The sequence below is a fragment of the Euwallacea fornicatus genome, unplaced genomic scaffold, assembly GCF_040115645.1.
Source record: "Euwallacea fornicatus isolate EFF26 unplaced genomic scaffold, ASM4011564v1 scaffold_65, whole genome shotgun sequence".
Classification (NCBI taxonomy): domain Eukaryota; kingdom Metazoa; phylum Arthropoda; class Insecta; order Coleoptera; family Curculionidae; genus Euwallacea; species Euwallacea fornicatus.
Genome location: NW_027096033.1, coordinates 727,625 through 746,492, shown reverse-complemented (window position 1 = coordinate 746,492; position 18,868 = coordinate 727,625). Strand labels below are relative to the sequence as shown.

General features: G+C 35.8%; 2 protein-coding genes and 2 pseudogenes across 2 annotated transcripts; 3 read left to right on the top strand and 1 right to left on the bottom strand.

Moving 5' to 3' along the window:
• Positions 1–27: 27 nt before the first annotated feature.
• Positions 28–625, bottom strand: LOC136349778 (NADH-ubiquinone oxidoreductase chain 6-like; the record flags this gene model as incomplete). Its single annotated transcript, XM_066301504.1, is given in 1 exon segment — positions 28–625. A coding segment is annotated over 1 exon segment (525 nt), but the record flags the coding sequence as incomplete, so codon positions are not given.
• A 128-nt stretch (positions 626–753) lies between these two features.
• Positions 754–1,875, top strand: LOC136349773 (NADH-ubiquinone oxidoreductase chain 4-like). Its single transcript, XM_066301502.1, has one exon. It carries the CDS (start codon positions 1,024–1,026, stop codon positions 1,858–1,860), a length of 837 nt encoding a protein of 278 aa, XP_066157599.1. The 5' UTR covers positions 754–1,023; the 3' UTR covers positions 1,861–1,875.
• A 1,890-nt stretch (positions 1,876–3,765) lies between these two features.
• On the top strand, positions 3,766–4,698 carry LOC136349776 (NADH-ubiquinone oxidoreductase chain 4-like; annotated as a pseudogene).
• Positions 4,699–5,563: 865 nt separating this feature from the next.
• On the top strand, positions 5,564–6,847 carry LOC136349775 (protein yellow-like; annotated as a pseudogene).
• The last annotated feature ends 12,021 nt before the right edge of the window (positions 6,848–18,868 follow it).

Genomic DNA, 18,868 nt, shown 5'->3' with positions numbered 1-18,868 from the left:
CAAAATTTCATATGGAAGAGATGTTTGTAGGGGTAGGTAAGTTAATAAGAGAATTATCTAAAATTTTAAAAAGAGGTTTTTTTTTAAATTTGTTTTATCATTATTTTTGACGAATTGGTCCTTTCGAAATGTCAGTTATTTTAACTACTAAAATTAAAGTTAATAGAAGGTACCTTATTAATGCTAGAGGAATCTGTCTTATTGGGTTTCTACAAATTTTAGATAAAGATAATTTATAGTTGATAATAGTTTCGTGATTTATTAGTATAATGGAGGATTCTATTATTTCTATAGGTGTATATGTTATTAGGATTAAAAATGTTAAGGTGAATGCTGAAATATTTAAAGATTTAGGAAAAACAAATTTTTCATTTGAGGCTACTCTAGTTATATAAATGAAAGCAACTAAAATTCCTTCTACTATAATTAGGAATAAAATATATCCAAATCAGGCATTTATGAATATAAGTCTTGCAAAAAGTGATGTTGAAATGGTTAATATTAAAAGAATGTAGCCTTTTGATAAAGGATTTTTTAGAAAAATAAATAATAAGCATAGTAAACAATTTATAATAATTAAAGATTTGATTTCAGAAAATAGTTTAAAAAATATTAATTTTGGAGATTAAAGATAGGGAGAAATCTCTTTTTCTGAAGTTTTAAAAGTGAAACTTATTTTTGATTTACAAGACCAATATTTTTATTATAATAAATTATTAAAACAATGACAATGTTTATTAGGTTTGAATTAATTTCTTTTACAGTTTTATTTATTTCTGGCTTGATTTCTTAAGTGTTAAGAAATAAACATTTTCTTTTACTACTTATTAGGTTAGAAGTTATAGTTCTTTCTATATATATAATTTTATTTTTCTATTTTGTTTAATTTAATTTTGAGAGTTTTGTTAATATAATTTATTTAACGTTAAGAGTAAGAGAAGGTGCTTTAGGTCTTTCTATTTTGGTTAATTTAATTCGTACTCATGGAATAGACATGGTTTTAGTTTTTGATAGATTGTGATAATGGATTTAATTTTTGGATTAACTGGTTTAGTATTTACTTTGTTTTTTGTCAGATTTTGGTTTTCTTTATTTTGTGGGTTAATTTTAACTTTTTTATTTTTATTAAAACTTAGCTTTAGAAGAGATGTTCTTTATATTTCTTGCGGCCTTGGGGTGGATTTATTATCTTTCACTTTAGTTGGTTTAAGAATGTGGATTTGTTGTTTAATAATTTTGGCTAGTGGGGAAATTAATAAATTAAAAATTCATAGAAGATTTTTTGTTTTTATTGCTTTTTTTTTATTAGTGAGATTAGTTTTAACTTTTTTATCAATAAATTTATTTGTGTTTTACTTATTTTTTGAGGTTAGGTTAATCCCTACTTTAATGTTGATTATTGGATGGGGAAACCAGTCTGAGCGTATCCAGGCTGGTATATATTTATTGTTTTATACATTATTGGTTTCTTTACCTATAATAATGGGTTTATTTTTTGTGGATTTTTATGGATTTAGCTTAGAGTTTTATTTTCTCCGGTCTTTTAATAATTTATTTCTTTATTTATGTTTTAGAATAGTATTTTTTATTAAAATTTCTATATTTTTAGTTCATTTATGGCTTTCTAAAGCTCATGTTGAGGCTCCTGTTTCTGGTTCAATAATTTTGGCAGGAATTATATTAAAATTGGGTGGTTATGGTTTGCTTCGTTCTATAAAGATTTTATTTAAAATTGATATAAAGGTTAACTTGATTTTTATTGTTATTTCTATTACTGGTGCAGTAATTATTTCTTTAGTCTGCATTAGACAAAATGATATAAAAATATTAATTGCTACCAACAGACATGGGAAGAGATAAACGACTGGTACGACAACTACTTTGAGACAGTCCCAAACAGCCTAAACAATCTAATTACGGACACGGAATACAACGAAGGACTGACCCACCTCAAAAATACAGCACCAGGAAAAGACATGATAAAGAGCCAAATACTAAAAAACCTAACACCAGAATCCCACGATGTAATATTGAGAGCTCTAAACCACCATATGACCAATAACACAATACCAGACTGTTGGAAAAGAGGCATAATTATACCGATCCCGAAAAACGGACAAGACAACTCACTAGTACAGAACTACCGACCTATTACGCTGCTTCCAGTTTTAAGTAAACTATTTGAAAACATCATAAAAAACAGACTTGACGAACATTTAGCACGACACATACCGATTTACCAATTTGGATTTAAGAAGAAGCAATCAACAATTCACCCTCTTTTTACCTTGACGAACAATATACAGACCACACAACTAAACAACAACAAATCAGCTTGCCTATTTATGGACATCAATAAAGCTTTTGATAGTGTTTGGCATAAAGGACTTCTATTCAAACTACACCGACTTAACACACCGAAATACTTAGTTCACATAGTAAAAAATTTACTGGACGATAGACTACTTGAAGTTCGAATTGATAACACGCTCTCATTCCCGTTCTCCCCACAGCAAGGCCTGCCCCAGGGCTCGCCCCTCTCCCCTTTACTTTACAACATATATTGCCACGACATTTATAACCACAACTTACTGAACAAAAACGACATAGACTTAACGGCTTACATATTACAATATGCTGACGACACGGCGCTGGTAGTACATGACAAAACGACAAAGAAAGCCGTAGACCGATTGCAGACGCTAATGGACGACACTATGACCTGGTTTTATAAGTGGAGGCTAACACCAAATCCCGCTAAGAACCAACTTTTACTGACAAATCACAGAACTAAGGAAAACTCCCCGACACTTACAGCAGACGGACATACAATACACCCCACTAACGACGTAAAATACCTGGGCGTAACTATAGACCACAAATTGAAATTTTACAAACATGTACAAAACATAAGGACAGAAATTACGAACAACACAGTGAAAAAACACAGTGAAAAATTTTGAATCATTAGAAGGATTTGTTGTACCTTCAGATAATATTTTGTGTAGCTCCTCTTCCTCCTCCTCCTTACCATCCAACTCATCTTCCACTAATATTGGTGAATTTGGAATTTGTTTTGCCCCCTGAAGAAGTGTCACAATTGGTTGTTGGTTGGATTTTTTTCCAATCACCACTTGATGATGTATATTAGCTGGACCCTCTTCACATAGTGATTTTAAGAAATAAACGTTTGGTTTGCTACACATGTTATAATAGAAGTATTAAATAAATTTTACACTTACTATGTTTGGTTGATGAAACTAAAATGATGAAGGAGTGCTCGATCCGATCGTATTTATTTCAGCACCGACATATAAAAAATAATAAAAAACACTTTCGATCACTGACATACAAAAACAAGGGAATCAGCACGAAGACAGCGACAAGAATTTACAAATCGATCTGCAGACCCCTTTTAGACTACGGACATATAGTGAGAGCAAACGCTACCGAAAAAACCAAAAGACATATACAGACAACAGAACAAATCGCTCTGAGACTCATCACTAAAACAAGACATCCTAATAATCCTTTGCACAACCCCTCCACACAATTACTATACGAGCGTACGAACATGACAAAAATAACGGACAGACTATCACAAATACAGACAAAATGGAAAAACAACCGACACAACTGGACAATACTTAACCCACTTTGCCTCAGACGACAAACACGACATTCCCACTTTCTCTCCCCTCCCAATACGTTATACGAAGAACTGAATGAAGATATACAATAGAATTTTTTTTTTTTTATCTCCAAATGTATACCGTTTTGACCACTCTTTATATAAACTTAGGCACTTGGTTATGTAACAAGGGCAGAAAGACCAGTATGGTCGATAGCCTATTTCGTATGAAATAAAGATTATATATATATATATATGTCGGTGAATAATAGTGTTTATGTCTATGTCTATGTTTATGTTTAGTCTTTAGGGCATTTGTTTATATAAAAAGGGGTGAAGATACCGCAATCGGGATAACTCTTCGATTGCAGACGTAGTCACGAGAAACCCACAAAAGGGACAAGAGTGGTTTGTGAATTCGTCGGTATCATATAAATAATTATAGTCTAGTGCTTAGTGTCTTTTGTTAGTTAGTGTCTAGTTATTAATATTAAAGAATAATGGAAAAGATGAACAACCCTTGTGCTTCTCCGACATATATATATTAATTGCTTATTCGTCAGTATCTCATATAGGGCTGGTTTTAGCAGGAATTTTGACTTATAATTTATGAGGTTCTTGGAGAGCTTTAGGATTAATATTGACCCATGGGCTTAGATCTTCCGGGTTATTTTGTATTGCTAATATTCTTTATGAGCGTACTCATAGGCGAAGAATATTTTTGAATAAAGGGTTTATTAATATTATACCTAGACTTTCTTTATGATGATTTCTTTTATATTCATCTAATATATCAGCTCCCCCTTCTTTTAATCTTGTAGGGGAAATTATTTTAATTAATTCTTTAAATTTGTATAGAAGATTAGTTCTTTTTTTATATATTTTTTGGTTTTTTATAGAGGAGTTTACTCTCTTTTTTTATATGCTTTTACTCAACATGGACAAATTTATTCAGGTATATTTTCTATTTCTCATGTTAATATTCGCGAGTATATGCTTTTATTTTTGCATTGAATTCCTGTAAATTTATTGTTTTTAAAGGGAGAATTATTTTTATGCTGAGTCTATTTGAATAGTTTAATGAAAATATCAGTTTATGGAACTGGAGATATAATTTTTATTTCAGGTAATTTTTTATTGTTCAGTTTTTTCTTTTATGTTTATAGCTTTATCAGTGAGAATATTTATTTTTAGAATAATTTTTACTTATTTGGATATAATTTTTTTTTTGAGGTGAATTTTATTTATTTAATTAGGGTAAATTTTGATTTGGTTTTTTATATAGATTGAATAACTTGCTTATTTATAAGATTTGTTTTGTATATTTCTGGTATAATTTTTAATTATAGAAAGGAATATATGGATGGAGATTTATATTTAAAGCGTTTTGTTTTTTTGATAGTTATGTTTGTTTTATCTATAATAATAATTATTATTAGTTTAAATTTAGTAGCTATTCTTGTAGGATGAGATGGTCTTGGATTGGTTTCTTATGCTTTGGTTATTTATTACCAAAATGTTAAATCTTTTAATGCTGGGATACTTACAGCTCTTTCTAATCGTATTGGGGATGCTGCAATTTTTGAAAGAAGTTAGTGGTATGAAGGATAAAACCCGAAAATGAAAAAATATACAGAGTGTTCCATTTAAAATATCGGAGATGCCAGTACTTTCTGATAGAACCGGCAACACTGCATCGCTGAAAATATTTTACGTCGATAGAGCAAGTTTATTTATCTGCTTATGCAAATTTTCAGAAAGATCGCGATATCACTCTTCCAGAAACGTCTAACCTACCATCGACCGTGAATCACTCGGTATATCTGTGAACATAATGCATAGCTTTACATTATCGTTACTTGATCAGGACACGAGCTGATTGTAAACAATTCAATTAGCGACCTATAAAACCACTCATTCGTAGATGATTCGATGGCATTAACAAAAAAACATTCAAGTGAGACCCAAAATGACCACTACGCTGCAGTCCGTCCGATAAGGAGCAAATGTTATTAATTAATTAATTTATTTATTTATTTATTTATTTATCGTACTAAGTTATACACGATTAACTTATCTAGTTTAATGGCTTGCAAAAATGGCACTTCATTATCTTATCGAACGTTACAGGTTTAATCATTAATTGACCACCACACGAGACTGGCTTTCCCCGATGTTATAAAAGACGGAAAATTCCTAAGAGAGTCGTATTTTCCTTGTAGAATCCGCAGACGAGCTTTCCTAAATTAGTGCAAATTTGAGTGCGAAGAAATAAATAAAAGTAAAAGTAACTTTATTGATTTAAAGATTGCCAAAGACCAGGAAAATCTAAGGAGTGTCAACTGTCCATTCAAATTGAATTTTTAGATGGGAAAACGATGCCGACCAAACTTATTGCAAGTAATCTGATAGTGGTTACCACATGGATATTTGCTCAAACAACAAGATTGCAAAAGCACTGAGTGGAACATTTCAAATTTCCAGTATCCAGACGCGCGAACAAAATTCAACAGTCCGGTTTCGGGAAAATTAAAGCCGGAAAACGCTTTGCCTGTAGGGGTTGAAGTCTGGAAAGACAAAGTATTTGTGGCTGTGCCTAGATGGAGAGAAGGCATTTTGGCTCAATAGGTTTGTTGGCATTATGTTATTTCTCATGTAGGTATTCCGGCCACCCTCAACTACGTCCATCTTCTATCTCCCCTCAGCAGCCCCCTCTGATACCTTACCCCGGCTCGGAAACTAACGAACTGGGAAATTCCGAGAGTGGACTAAACACCGTGTATAGGATTCATGCTGATGAGGTATATCAATTTTCTTCCCTTATAGTCTGTGACAAGAATAATTTTAGAGCGATCGTTTGTGGATACTTGATACAGGTACATGTGGCATCGAAGGCACGACACAAAACCCTTGTTCCTATTCCCCGAATATCTTCGAGATAAATACAGACAAAAGAATACGTAAATATGAGCTCAGAAAGGAGGACGTCAACGCTCAGAGACTCATTGCAAATATCGCAGTGGAAGTTGCGATGAGGCTCATGCATCTTTCGGCGACGAATTGGGATGTGGGCTTATCGTTTGCCCCCTAGAGGAAAATAGGAGTCGGGGGTTTGAGCATAGTTTTTTCCTGCCAGATCCACTAAGGGGTAAATTTTCGTCGTTAGGACCACCAGACCACTGTACTGGTAGCTCATCTGGAAAACGATTTCCGTAGAATCCGCAAAACTCATCAATAGGCGGTATTTATTTTAACGTTTCCATGGAATTTCCCTGCTAAAGTCCCCAACGATCAAAATTCTGAAACTAATTCTAACAATCACATAAATCGACGAGAAAATCGCAACTATAAATTATGTCTGTATATCTGGTTGCCTATGCAAGAGGCTCCCGGCTGATGTAAAAAACCATTTTGAGTTATGAAATGAAGAATTGAGTCATGGCAGGTCCCATAAAAAGGGCAACAAAACATGTCTTTACTCCTGATTAACCGTCCAGTGGTCCAATATGTTGAAAACATTAAAATGTCTTATTAATCCAAAATTTCAATGAAAGTTTCTTATACATTTTCTCTACTGGAGGGCCCCGATAAGTCCGGTTTTTATTTTTAAATCCTTACTTTGCAGAGAATTTATTCAGGTACCCCTAGGTCTCGCAAGTAAAATGTATCTTCAACCTTTCAGTAACACTTTGAACCACTGTTGGCACCTGTATGTTCACCTGTTACCCGTTCTTTGCGGAACGTGACGTAATGACCCATTTCTTCGTTTCATGGAGGCAGCATACAGGGCGAATTTCAGGAATGATACCAGGCTTGCAGTTTCCGTTGAAATCCACTGTAAGCCAAATGCTTGATTTTGTTTTGCGTAAATTACGAGACCTCAGATGACGTTTAATTACTTTTCCATTTCTTACTGGTAGTAATTTTTTACTAAAGTACTTCGCACGAGGATATTTACAGAAACATCCCTCGTAAAACCTTGAAAGCATGTAACGTCGCTTTGACTTCGACTGTGGCTTAAACGTCGTACAGTGGGAGGAAATCTCTATTTCATAGACGAACGTTTGTGTAGCTTCTTATTTTTAACGAAAATAATGGGATTTTAGTTTGTCGGCAGGGCGATCACATAAGCTTCACTCGAAAATACTGATAAATAATTAAAATTACACTTAAACCGTTGTGATAATAAAAATTCTCGGACCCACTGTAATGTTAAGGTATTGGGGCATTAGTCTAAAACAGGGTTCAATTATACATGCCTCACTGGCGCCAGTGCCAAAGTAATTAACCAGGGTTTTACACGCACGGTTTATTGGCGCCAACGTCAATCACATCAACTATTTTTGATTTATTTGTTACTAGGAATTATTGGCGGATCTGTACGTGCAAAAAAACTGGTGCCAATGACTCGTGCACGTATAAACCCTGCTTTAGAAGCGGCTCAGTTTACTGGAATTACACTGGCGCCAGTCCCAAAAACCATTGCCATTTGAGATTTCAAAGTTACCCCCGCCCCAACCCCAAGCGAAAGAGTTGGGAAGTGATGGTTAGTGTTATATCGTGGATCCATTCGAGACAAAATACTCTCATTTGAAACTTTTTTCAATCTGATGCGTAATTTTCGAGATATCCCGATTTGTCAGGTTAAATGGACCACCCCGTATATGGTCGAATACGTTCACAATCATTCTACCTACCACCTTCTTTCGGATGTCTATCGGTAAACCAAACACCCAGTATGTATATTCGCCACTTTCGCGCTACTTAACTTTTAACATAATTTGGATAACTATGAAGATTTTTAATGTGAAGGAACGAGAATTTCGCACTTACAGGTGAAAATGGCGTATAATCACGTTAATGCTAATCTGCGTATGTTTGTCACTACCACATAGATTGAAGTGAAATTCAAGGAATATCCGCTTATTTTTGTATATATCTTACCCACAATGGCTGTCACTTTAAAATTTTGTGGTGACTGATTTACATTTGCAGAAAATGCAGGATAAACGAACCGTAAACACACTTGTGTTTTGATATACAGGGTGTTTCCTAAGTACGGTACATAATTTCGGGACCGTTTTCTACAGCTAAAATAAAGGTAACTTTGTTATATAAACTACCAGATCTACCGGTACGAAATGAGCGCTATTTTGTGAAAATAAAACCCCAATTTTAACAAGGAGAGGAAAAAAATTATTCCAAATATTGACCACTGCTTTCTACACATTTTGACCACTTTTCTGGCAATTTGTGGATACCACTAATAGCAATGTGCCTCTTTGGCATCAAACCAGTTAGACACCCAGTTTTCTACTTCTTCGTACGAATCGAAGTGCTGCTCAGCCAATGCGTGTCCCATCGATGAAAACGAATGGTGGTCCGCAGGAGCCAAGTCTGGTGAGTACGGCGGATGGGGTAGCAACTCCCAGCCAAGTGTTTTGCTGGTATCATGAACCGGTGTTGCTTTGTGTGCAGGTGCATTGTCATGGAGCAAAATTACTTTCCCGTATCTTCTGGCCCGTTCTGATCGTTTTTCGATCAATGCATTGTTTAAATTAATCAATTGTTGTCGGCAAAGAACGGTATTAATGGTTTCGCCAGGTTTTAAAAGCTCGTGGTGCACCACACCTGTTTTGGTCCTACAAGTTGCAGAAATTCTTGACCACTTTGTTGGTATTTGACTGGATTAATACGGGCGGACCACTCTGAGTTTTGCAGTCTCAGAGAAACTGTTTATGACAGTAACCTTCACTATTGCACTTAACTTTAATGATTACAATATAATGACAGGTATAAAATAATTGTGAGTTAGCATCTGATCTGCGAACCGTGATCTTCATGTTCAAGTCTCAAACCTAACTGCTGTCTTTAAAAAGTTCATTCGAGTCGTTCCTTAATGGAAACTAACAAAGGGTTCGAAATATTCCCAGAGTAATAAATTAGAACCTCAGGGAATCGCCTCGACTAAACCTAAACAAAATTGATTTGTACTATGACTGGCTAACTAAATACATTCAAGAGTTCTTAAATTATCCTTAACTAAATTATATTTGAATAAATCAATTGTCACTTCGTTATTAATTTCAGGGATATTTGTATAATTCTTAACAAATTCAACAAGATGCAATCATGATGTGTTGTGTCATCGTAAAGATCTGGTCGACCTGATTGATTTGAGTCCTCGTTTAAGAAATTTGGTCCTCATTTGCCGAAGTTATCGAGCTAAGGTTTTAATGCATCTTGTAAAGTTTTCTTTGTAATGAGTAATTTAAGTGCTCAAACATACATATTTTGTGACTTTTGAAACTTTAAACCTCAACAACTTCAGCAAATTATATACAACTTTCGTGAGCTAAGGCTCAAATGAATCAGCTCGACCTGCTCTTTCAAAAGACTCATAAGGTTTCAATGCATCTTGTAAAGTATTCTTTTTAATGAGTAATTTATGTGCCCAAACATACATATTTTGTGACTTTTGAAACCTCGAACCTCAACAACTCCAGCAAATGATGTACAAATTTCGTGAGCAAAGGCTCAAAGGAACCAGCTCGACCTGCTCTTTCATAAGACTCATAAGGTTTTAATGCATCTTGTAAAGTTTTCTTTGTAATAAGTAATTTAAATGCTCAAACTCTCAAATTGTGTGATTTTTCAAACTATGAAACTCGATAAGTTCGGCAAACGAGGACCAAATTTCTTTAAAAAAGTGTCAATTTAATCTACTCGACGAGACCTTTAAGAAGATACAACACATCAAGATTGCATCTTGTTGACTTTTCAAGAAAAATAGTACTTTAAGTGCTCAAACACTCAAATTCCGTGACTTTTCAAAATTTGAACCTCCGTAAATTCGGCAAATTATCTCCAAATACCTTCAAAATTTGACCACAGAATGACCTCGACGAGCTATTTAACATGACTAATAAGGTTCACTCTATCTTGGTGAGTTTTCTAGAAACCGAGTAATTTATGTGCTCAAACACACATCTTTCGTAACTTTTCAAGTTTTGAATCTCAGGAACTTCGGGAAATGTGCTTCAAATACCTTCAAAATTTGACCACATAATCACCTCGACGAGCTCTTTAACATGACTAATAAGGTTCACTCTATCTTGGTGAGTTTTCTAGAAACCGAGTAATTTATGTGCTCAAACACACATCCTTCGTGACTTTTCAAGCTTTGAACCTCCGTAACTTCGGCAAATTATCTCCAAATACCTTCAAAATTTGACCACAGAATGACCTCGACGAGCTCTTTAACATGACTAATAATGCTTAAGTTTATCTGGGTGAGTTTTCTAGAAACCGAGTAATTTATGTGCTCAAACACACATCTTTCGTAACTTTTCAAGTTTTGAATCTCAGGAACTTCGGGAAATGTGCTTCAAATACCTTCAAAATTTGACCACATAATCACATCGACGAGCTCTTTAACATGACTAATAAGGTTCACTCTGTCTTGGTGAGTTTTCTAGAAACCGAGTAATTTATGTGCTCAAACACACATCTTTCGTAACTTTTCAAGTTTTGAATCTCAGGAACTTCGGGAAATGTGCTTCAAATACCTTCAAAATTTGACCACATAATCACATCGACGAGCTCTTTAACATGACTAATAAGGTTCACTCTGTCTTGGTGAGTTTTCTAGAAACCGAGTAATTTATGTGCTCAAACACACATCTTTCGTAACTTTTCAAGTTTTGAATCTCAGGAACTTCGGGAAATGTGCTTCAAATACCTTCAAAATTTGACCACATAATCACCTCGACGAGCTCTTTAACATGACTAATAAGGTTCACTCTGTCTTGGTGAGTTTTCTAGAAACCGAGTAATTTATGTGCTCAAACACACATCTTTCGTGACTTTTCAAGCTTTGAACCTCAGGAACTTCGGGAAATGTGCTTCAAATACCTTCAAAATTTGACCACAGAATGACCTCGACGAGCTCTTTAACATGACTAATAAGGTTCACTCTGTCTTGGTGAGTTTTCTAGAAACCGAGTAATTTATGTGCTCAAACACACATCCTTCGTGACTTTTCAAGCTTTGAACCTCCGTAACTTCGGCAAATTATCTCCAAATACCTTCAAAATTTGACCACAGAATGACCTCGACGAGCTCTTTAACATGACTAATAAGGTTCACTCTATCTTGGTGAGTTTTCTAGAAACCGAGTAATTTATGTGCCCAAACACACATCCTTCGTGACTTTTCAAGCTTTGAACCTCCGTAAATTCGGCAAATTATCTCCAAATACCTTCAAAATTTGACCACAGAATGACCTCGACGAACTCTTTAACATGACTAATAAGGTTCACTCTGTCTTGGTGAGTTTTCTAGAAACCGAGTAATTTATGTGCTCAAACACACATCTTTCGTAACTTTTCAAGTTTTGAATCTCAGGAACTGCGGGAAATGTGCTTCAAATACCTTCAAAATTTGACCACATAATCACCTCGACGAGCTCTTTAACATGACTAATAAGGTTCACTCTATCTTGGTGAGTTTTCTAGAAACCGAGTAATTTATGTGCTCAAACACACATCCTTCGTGACTTTTCAAGCTTTGAACCTCCGTAAATTCGGCAAATTATCTCCGAATACCTTCAAAATTTGACCACAGAATGACCTCGACGAGCTCTTTAACATGACTAATAAGGTTCACTCTATCTTGGTGAGTTTTCTAGAAACCGAGTAATTTATGTGCTCAAACACACATCCTTCGTGACTTTTCAAGCATTGAACCTCCGTAACTTCGGCAAATTATCTCCAAATACCTTCAAAATTTGACCACAGAATGACCTCGACGAGTTCTTTAACATGACTAATAAGGTTCACTCTATCTTGGTGAGTTTTCTAGAAACCGAGTAATTTATGTGCTCAAACACACATCTTTCGTAACTTTTCAAGTTTTGAATCTTAGGAACTTCGGGAAATGTGCTTCAAATACCTTCAAAATTTGACCACATAATCACCTCGACGAGCTCTTTAACATGACTAATAAGGTTCACTCTATCTTGGTGAGTTTTCTAGAAACCGAGTAATTTATGTGCTCAAACACACATCCTTCGTGACTTTTCAAGCTTTGAACCTCCGTAAATTCGGCAAATTATCTCCAAATACCTTCAAAATTTGACCACAGAATGACCTCGACGAGCTCTTTAACATGACTAATAAGGTTCACTCTGTCTTGGTGAGTTTTCTAGAAACCGAGTAATTTATGTGCTCAAACACACATCTTTCGTAACTTTTCAAGTTTTGAATCTCAGGAACTGCGGGAAATGTGCTTCAAATACCTTCAAAATTTAACCACATAATCACCTCGACGAGCTCTTTGACATGACTAATAAGGTTCACTCTATCTTGGTGAGTTTTCTAGAAACCGAGTAATTTATGTGCTCAAACACACATCCTTCGTGACTTTTCAAGCTTTGAACCTCCATAACTTCGGCAAATTATCTCCAAATACCTTCAAAATTTGACCACAGAATGACCTCGACGAGCTCTTTAACATGACTAATAAGGTTCACTCTATCTTGGTGAGTTTTCTAGAAACCGAGTAATTTATGTGCTCAAACACACATCCTTCGTGACTTTTCAAGCATTGAACCTCCGTAACTTCGGCAAATTATCTCCAAATACCTTCAAAATTTGACCACAGAATGACCTCGACGAGTTCTTTAACATGACTAATAAGGTTCACTCTATCTTGGTGAGTTTTCTAGAAACCGAGTAATTTATGTGCTCAAACACACATCTTTCGTGACTTTTCAAGCTTTGAACCTCAGGAACTTCGGGAAATGTGCTTCAAATACCTTCAAAATTTGACCACAGAATGACCTCGACGAACTCTTTAACATGACTAATAAGGTTCACTCTGTCTTGGTGAGTTTTCTAGAAACCGAGTAATTTATGTGCTCAAACACACATCTTTCGTAACTTTTCAAGTTTTGAATCTCAGGAACTGCGGGAAATGTGCTTCAAATACCTTCAAAATTTGACCACATAATCACCTCGACGAGCTCTTTAACATGACTAATAAGGTTCACTCTATCTTGGTGAGTTTTCTAGAAACCGAGTAATTTATGTGCTCAAACACACATCCTTCGTGACTTTTCAAGCTTTGAACCTCCGTAAATTCGGCAAATTATCTCCGAATACCTTCAAAATTTGACCACAGAATGACCTCGACGAGCTCTTTAACATGACTAATAAGGTTCACTCTATCTTGGTGAGTTTTCTAGAAACCGAGTAATTTATGTGCTCAAACACACATCCTTCGTGACTTTTCAAGCATTGAACCTCCGTAACTTCGGCAAATTATCTCCAAATACCTTCAAAATTTGACCACAGAATGACCTCGACGAGTTCTTTAACATGACTAATAAGGTTCACTCTATCTTGGTGAGTTTTCTAGAAACCGAGTAATTTATGTGCTCAAACACACATCTTTCGTAACTTTTCAAGTTTTGAATCTTAGGAACTTCGGGAAATGTGCTTCAAATACCTTCAAAATTTGACCACATAATCACCTCGACGAGCTCTTTAACATGACTAATAAGGTTCACTCTATCTTGGTGAGTTTTCTAGAAACCGAGTAATTTATGTGCTCAAACACACATCCTTCGTGACTTTTCAAGCTTTGAACCTCCGTAAATTCGGCAAATTATCTCCAAATACCTTCAAAATTTGACCACAGAATGACCTCGACGAGCTCTTTAACATGACTAATAAGGTTCACTCTGTCTTGGTGAGTTTTCTAGAAACCGAGTAATTTATGTGCTCAAACACACATCCTTCGTGACTTTTCAAGCATTGAACCTCCGTAACTTCGGCAAATTATCTCCAAATACCTTCAAAATTTGACCACAGAATGACCTCGACGAGCTCTTTAACATGACTAATAAGGTTCACTCTGTCTTGGTGAGTTTTCTAGAAACCGAGTAATTTATGTGCTCAAACACACATCTTTCGTGACATTTCAAGCTTTGAACCTCCGTAACTTCGGCAAATTATCTCCAAATACCTTCAAAATTTGACCACAGAATGACCTCGACGAGCTCTTTAACATGACTAATAAGGTTCACTCTATCTTGGTGAGTTTTCTAGAAACCGAGTAATTTATGTGCTCAAACACACATCCTTCGTGACTTTTCAAGCTTTGAACCTCCGTAACTTCGGCAAATTACCTCCAAATACCTTCAAAATTTTACCACATAATGACCTCGACGAGCTCTTTAACATGACTAATAAGGTTCACTCTATCTTGGTGAGTTTTCTAGAAACCGAGTAATTTATGTGCTCAAACACACATCCTTCGTGACTTTTCAAGCTTTGAACCTCCGTAACTTCGGCAAATTATCTCCAAATACCTTCAAAATTTGACCACAGAATGACCTCGACGAGTTCTTTAACATGACTAATAAGGTTCACTCTATCTTGGTGAGTTTTCTAGAAACCGAGTAATTTATGTGCTCAAACACACATCCTTCGTAAGTTTTCAAGTTTTGAATCTTAGAAATTTCGGGAAATGTGCTTCAAATACCTTCAAAATTTGACCACATAATCACCTCGACGAGCTCTTTAACATGACTAATAAGGTTCACTCTATCTTGGTGAGTTTTCTAGAAACCGAGTAATTTAAGTGCTCAAACACACATCTTTCGTGACTTTTCAAGCTTTGAACCTCAGGAACTTCGGGAAATGTGCTTCAAATACCTTCAAAATTTGACCACAGAATGACCTCGACGAGCTCTTTAACATGACTAATAAGGTTCACTCTGTCTTGGTGAGTTTTCTAGAAACCGAGTAATTTATGTGCTCAAACACACATCCTTCGTGACTTTTCAAGCTTTGAACCTCAGGAACTTCGGGAAATGTGCTTCAAATACCTTCAAAATTTGACCACAGAATGACCTCGACGAGCTCTTTAACATGACTAATAAGGTTCACTCTGTCTTGGTGAGTTTTCTAGAAACCGAGTAATTTATGTGCTCAAACACACATCTTTCGTGACTTTTCAAGCTTTGAACCTCAGGAACTTCGGGAAATGTGCTTCAAATACCTTCAAAATTTGACCACAGAATGACCTCGACGAGCTCTTTAACATGACTAATAAGGTTCACTCTATCTTGGTGAGTTTTCTAGAAACCGAGTAATTTATGTGCTCAAACACACATCTTTCGTGACTTTTCAAGTTTTGAATCTTAGAAACTTCGGGAAATGTGCTTCAAATACCTTCAAAATTTGACCACATAATCACCTCGACGAGCTCTTTAACATGACTAATAAGGTTCACTCTATCTTGGTGAGTTTTCTAGAAACCGAGTAATTTATGTGCTCAAACACACATCTTTCGTGACTTTTCAAGCTTTGAACCTCCGTAACTTCGGCAAATTATCTCCAAATACCTTCAAAATTTGACCACAGAATGACCTCGACGAGCTCTTTAACATGACTAATAAGGTTCACTCTGTCTTGGTGAGTTTTCTAGAAACCGAGTAATTTATGTGCTCAAACACACATCTTTCGTGACTTTTCAAGCTTTGAATCTCAGGAACTTCGGGAAATGTGCTTCAAATACCTTCAAAATTTGACCACATAATCACCTCGACGAGCTTTTTAACATGACTAATAAGGTTCACTCTGTCTTGGTGAGTTTTCTAGAAACCGAGTAATTTATGTGCTCAAACACACATCCTTCGTGACTTTTCAAGCTTTGAACCTCCGTAAATTCGGCAAATTATCTCCAAATACCTTCAAAATTTGACCACAGAATGACCTCGACGAGCTCTTTAACATGACTAATAAGGTTCACTCTGTCTTGGTGAGTTTTCTAGAAACCGAGTAATTTATGTGCTCAAACACACATCTTTCGTAACGTTTCAAGTTTTGAATCTCAGGAAGTTCGGGAAATGTGCTTCAAATACCTTCAAAATTTGACCACATAACCACCTCGACGAGCTCTTTAACATGACTAATAAGGTTCACTCTGTCTTGGTGAGTTTTCTAGAAACCGAGTAATTTATGTGCTCAAACACACATCTTTCGTGACTTTTCAAGCTTTGAACCTCAGGAACTTCGGGAAATGTGCTTCAAATACCTTCAAAATTTGACCACAGAATGACCTCGACGAGCTCTTTAACATGACTAATAAGGTTCACTCTGTCTTGGTGAGTTTTCTAGAAACCGAGTAATTTATGTGCTCAAACACACATCTTTCGTGACTTTTCAAGCTTTGAACCTCAGGAACTTCGGGAAATGTGCTTCAAATACCTTCAAAATTTGACCACAGAATGACCTCGACGAGCTCTTTAACATGACTAATAAGGTTCACTCTGTCTTGGTGAGTTTTCTAGAAACCGAGTAATTTATGTGCTCAAACACACATCTTTCGTAACTTTTCAAGTTTTGAATCTCAGGAACTTCGGGAAATGTGCTTCAAATACCTTCAAAATTTGACCACATAATCACCTCGACGAGCTCTTTAACATGACTAATAAGGTTCACTCTGTCTTGGTGAGTTTTCTAGAAACCGAGTAATTTATGTGCTCAAACACACATCGTTCGTGACTTTTCAAGCTTTGAACCTCCGTAAATTCGGCAAATTATCTCCAAATACCTTCAAAATTTGACCACAGAATGACCTCGACGAGCTCTTTAACATTACTGATAAGGTTCGCTCTATCTTGGTGAGTTTTCTAGAAACCGAGTAATTTATGTGCTCAAACACACATCTTTCGTGACTTTTCAAGCTTTGAACCTCAGGAACTTCGGGAAATGTGCTTCAAATACCTTCAAAATTTGACCACAGAATGACCTCGACGAGCTCTTTAACATGACTAATAAGGTTCACTCTGTCTTGGTGAGTTTTCTAGAAACCGAGTAATTTATGTGCTCAAACACACATCTTTCGTGACTTTTCAAGCTTTGAACCTCAGGAACTTCGGGAAATGTGCTTCAAATACCTTCAAAATTTGACCACAGAATGACCTCGACGAGCTCTTTAACATGACTAATAAGGTTCACTCTGTCTTGGTGAGTTTTCTAGAAACCGAGTAATTTATGTGCTCAAACACACATCTTTCGTAACTTTTCAAGTTTTGAATCTCAGGAACTTCGGGAAATGTGCTTCAAATACCTTCAAAATTTGACCACATAATCACCTCGACGAGCTCTTTAACATGACTAATAAGGTTCACTCTGTCTTGGTGAGTTTTCTAGAAACTGAGTAATTTATGTGCTCAAACACACATCTTTCGTGACTTTTCAAGCTTTGAACCTCCGTAACTTTGGCAAATTATCCCCAAATACCTTCAAAATTTGACCACAGAATGACCTCGACGAGCTCTTTAACATTACTGATAAGGTTCGCTCTATCTTGGTGAGTTTTCTAGAAACCGAGTAATTTATGTGCTCAAACACACATCCTTCGTGACTTTTCAAGCTTTGAACCTCCGTAACTTCGGCAAATTATCTCCAAATACCTTCAAAATTTGACCAAATAATGACCTCGACGAGCTCTTTAACATGACTAATAAGGTTCACTCTATCTTGGTGAGTTTTCTAGAAACCGAGTAATATATGTGCTCAAACACACATCCTTCGTGACTTTTCAAGTTTTGAATCTCAGGAACTTCGGGAAATGTGCTTCAAATACCTTCAAAATTTGACCACATAATCACCTCGACGAGCTCTTTAACATGACTAATAAGGTTCACTCTGTCTTGGTGAGTTTTCTAGAAACCGAGTAATTTATGTGCTCAAACACACATCCTTCGTGACTTTTCAAGCTTTGAACCTCCGTAACTTCGGCAAATTATCTCCAAATACCTTCAAAATTTGACCACAGAATGACCTCGAAGAGCTCTTTAACATGACTAATAAGGTTCACTCTGTCATGATGAGTTTTCTAGAAACCGAGTAATTTATGTGCTCAAACACACATCCTTCGTGACTTTTCAAGCTTTGAACCTCCGTAACTTCTGCAAATTATCTCCAAATACCTTCAAAATTTGACCACAGAATGACCTCGACGAGCTCTTTAACATTACTGATAAGGTTCACTCTATCTTGGTGAGTTTTCTAGAAACCGAGTAATTTATGTGCTCAAACACACATCTTTCGTAACTTTTCAAGTTTTGAATCTCAGGAACTGCGGGAAATGTGCTTCAAATACCTTCAAAATTTGACCACATAATCACCTCGATGAGCTCTTTAACATGACTAATAAGGT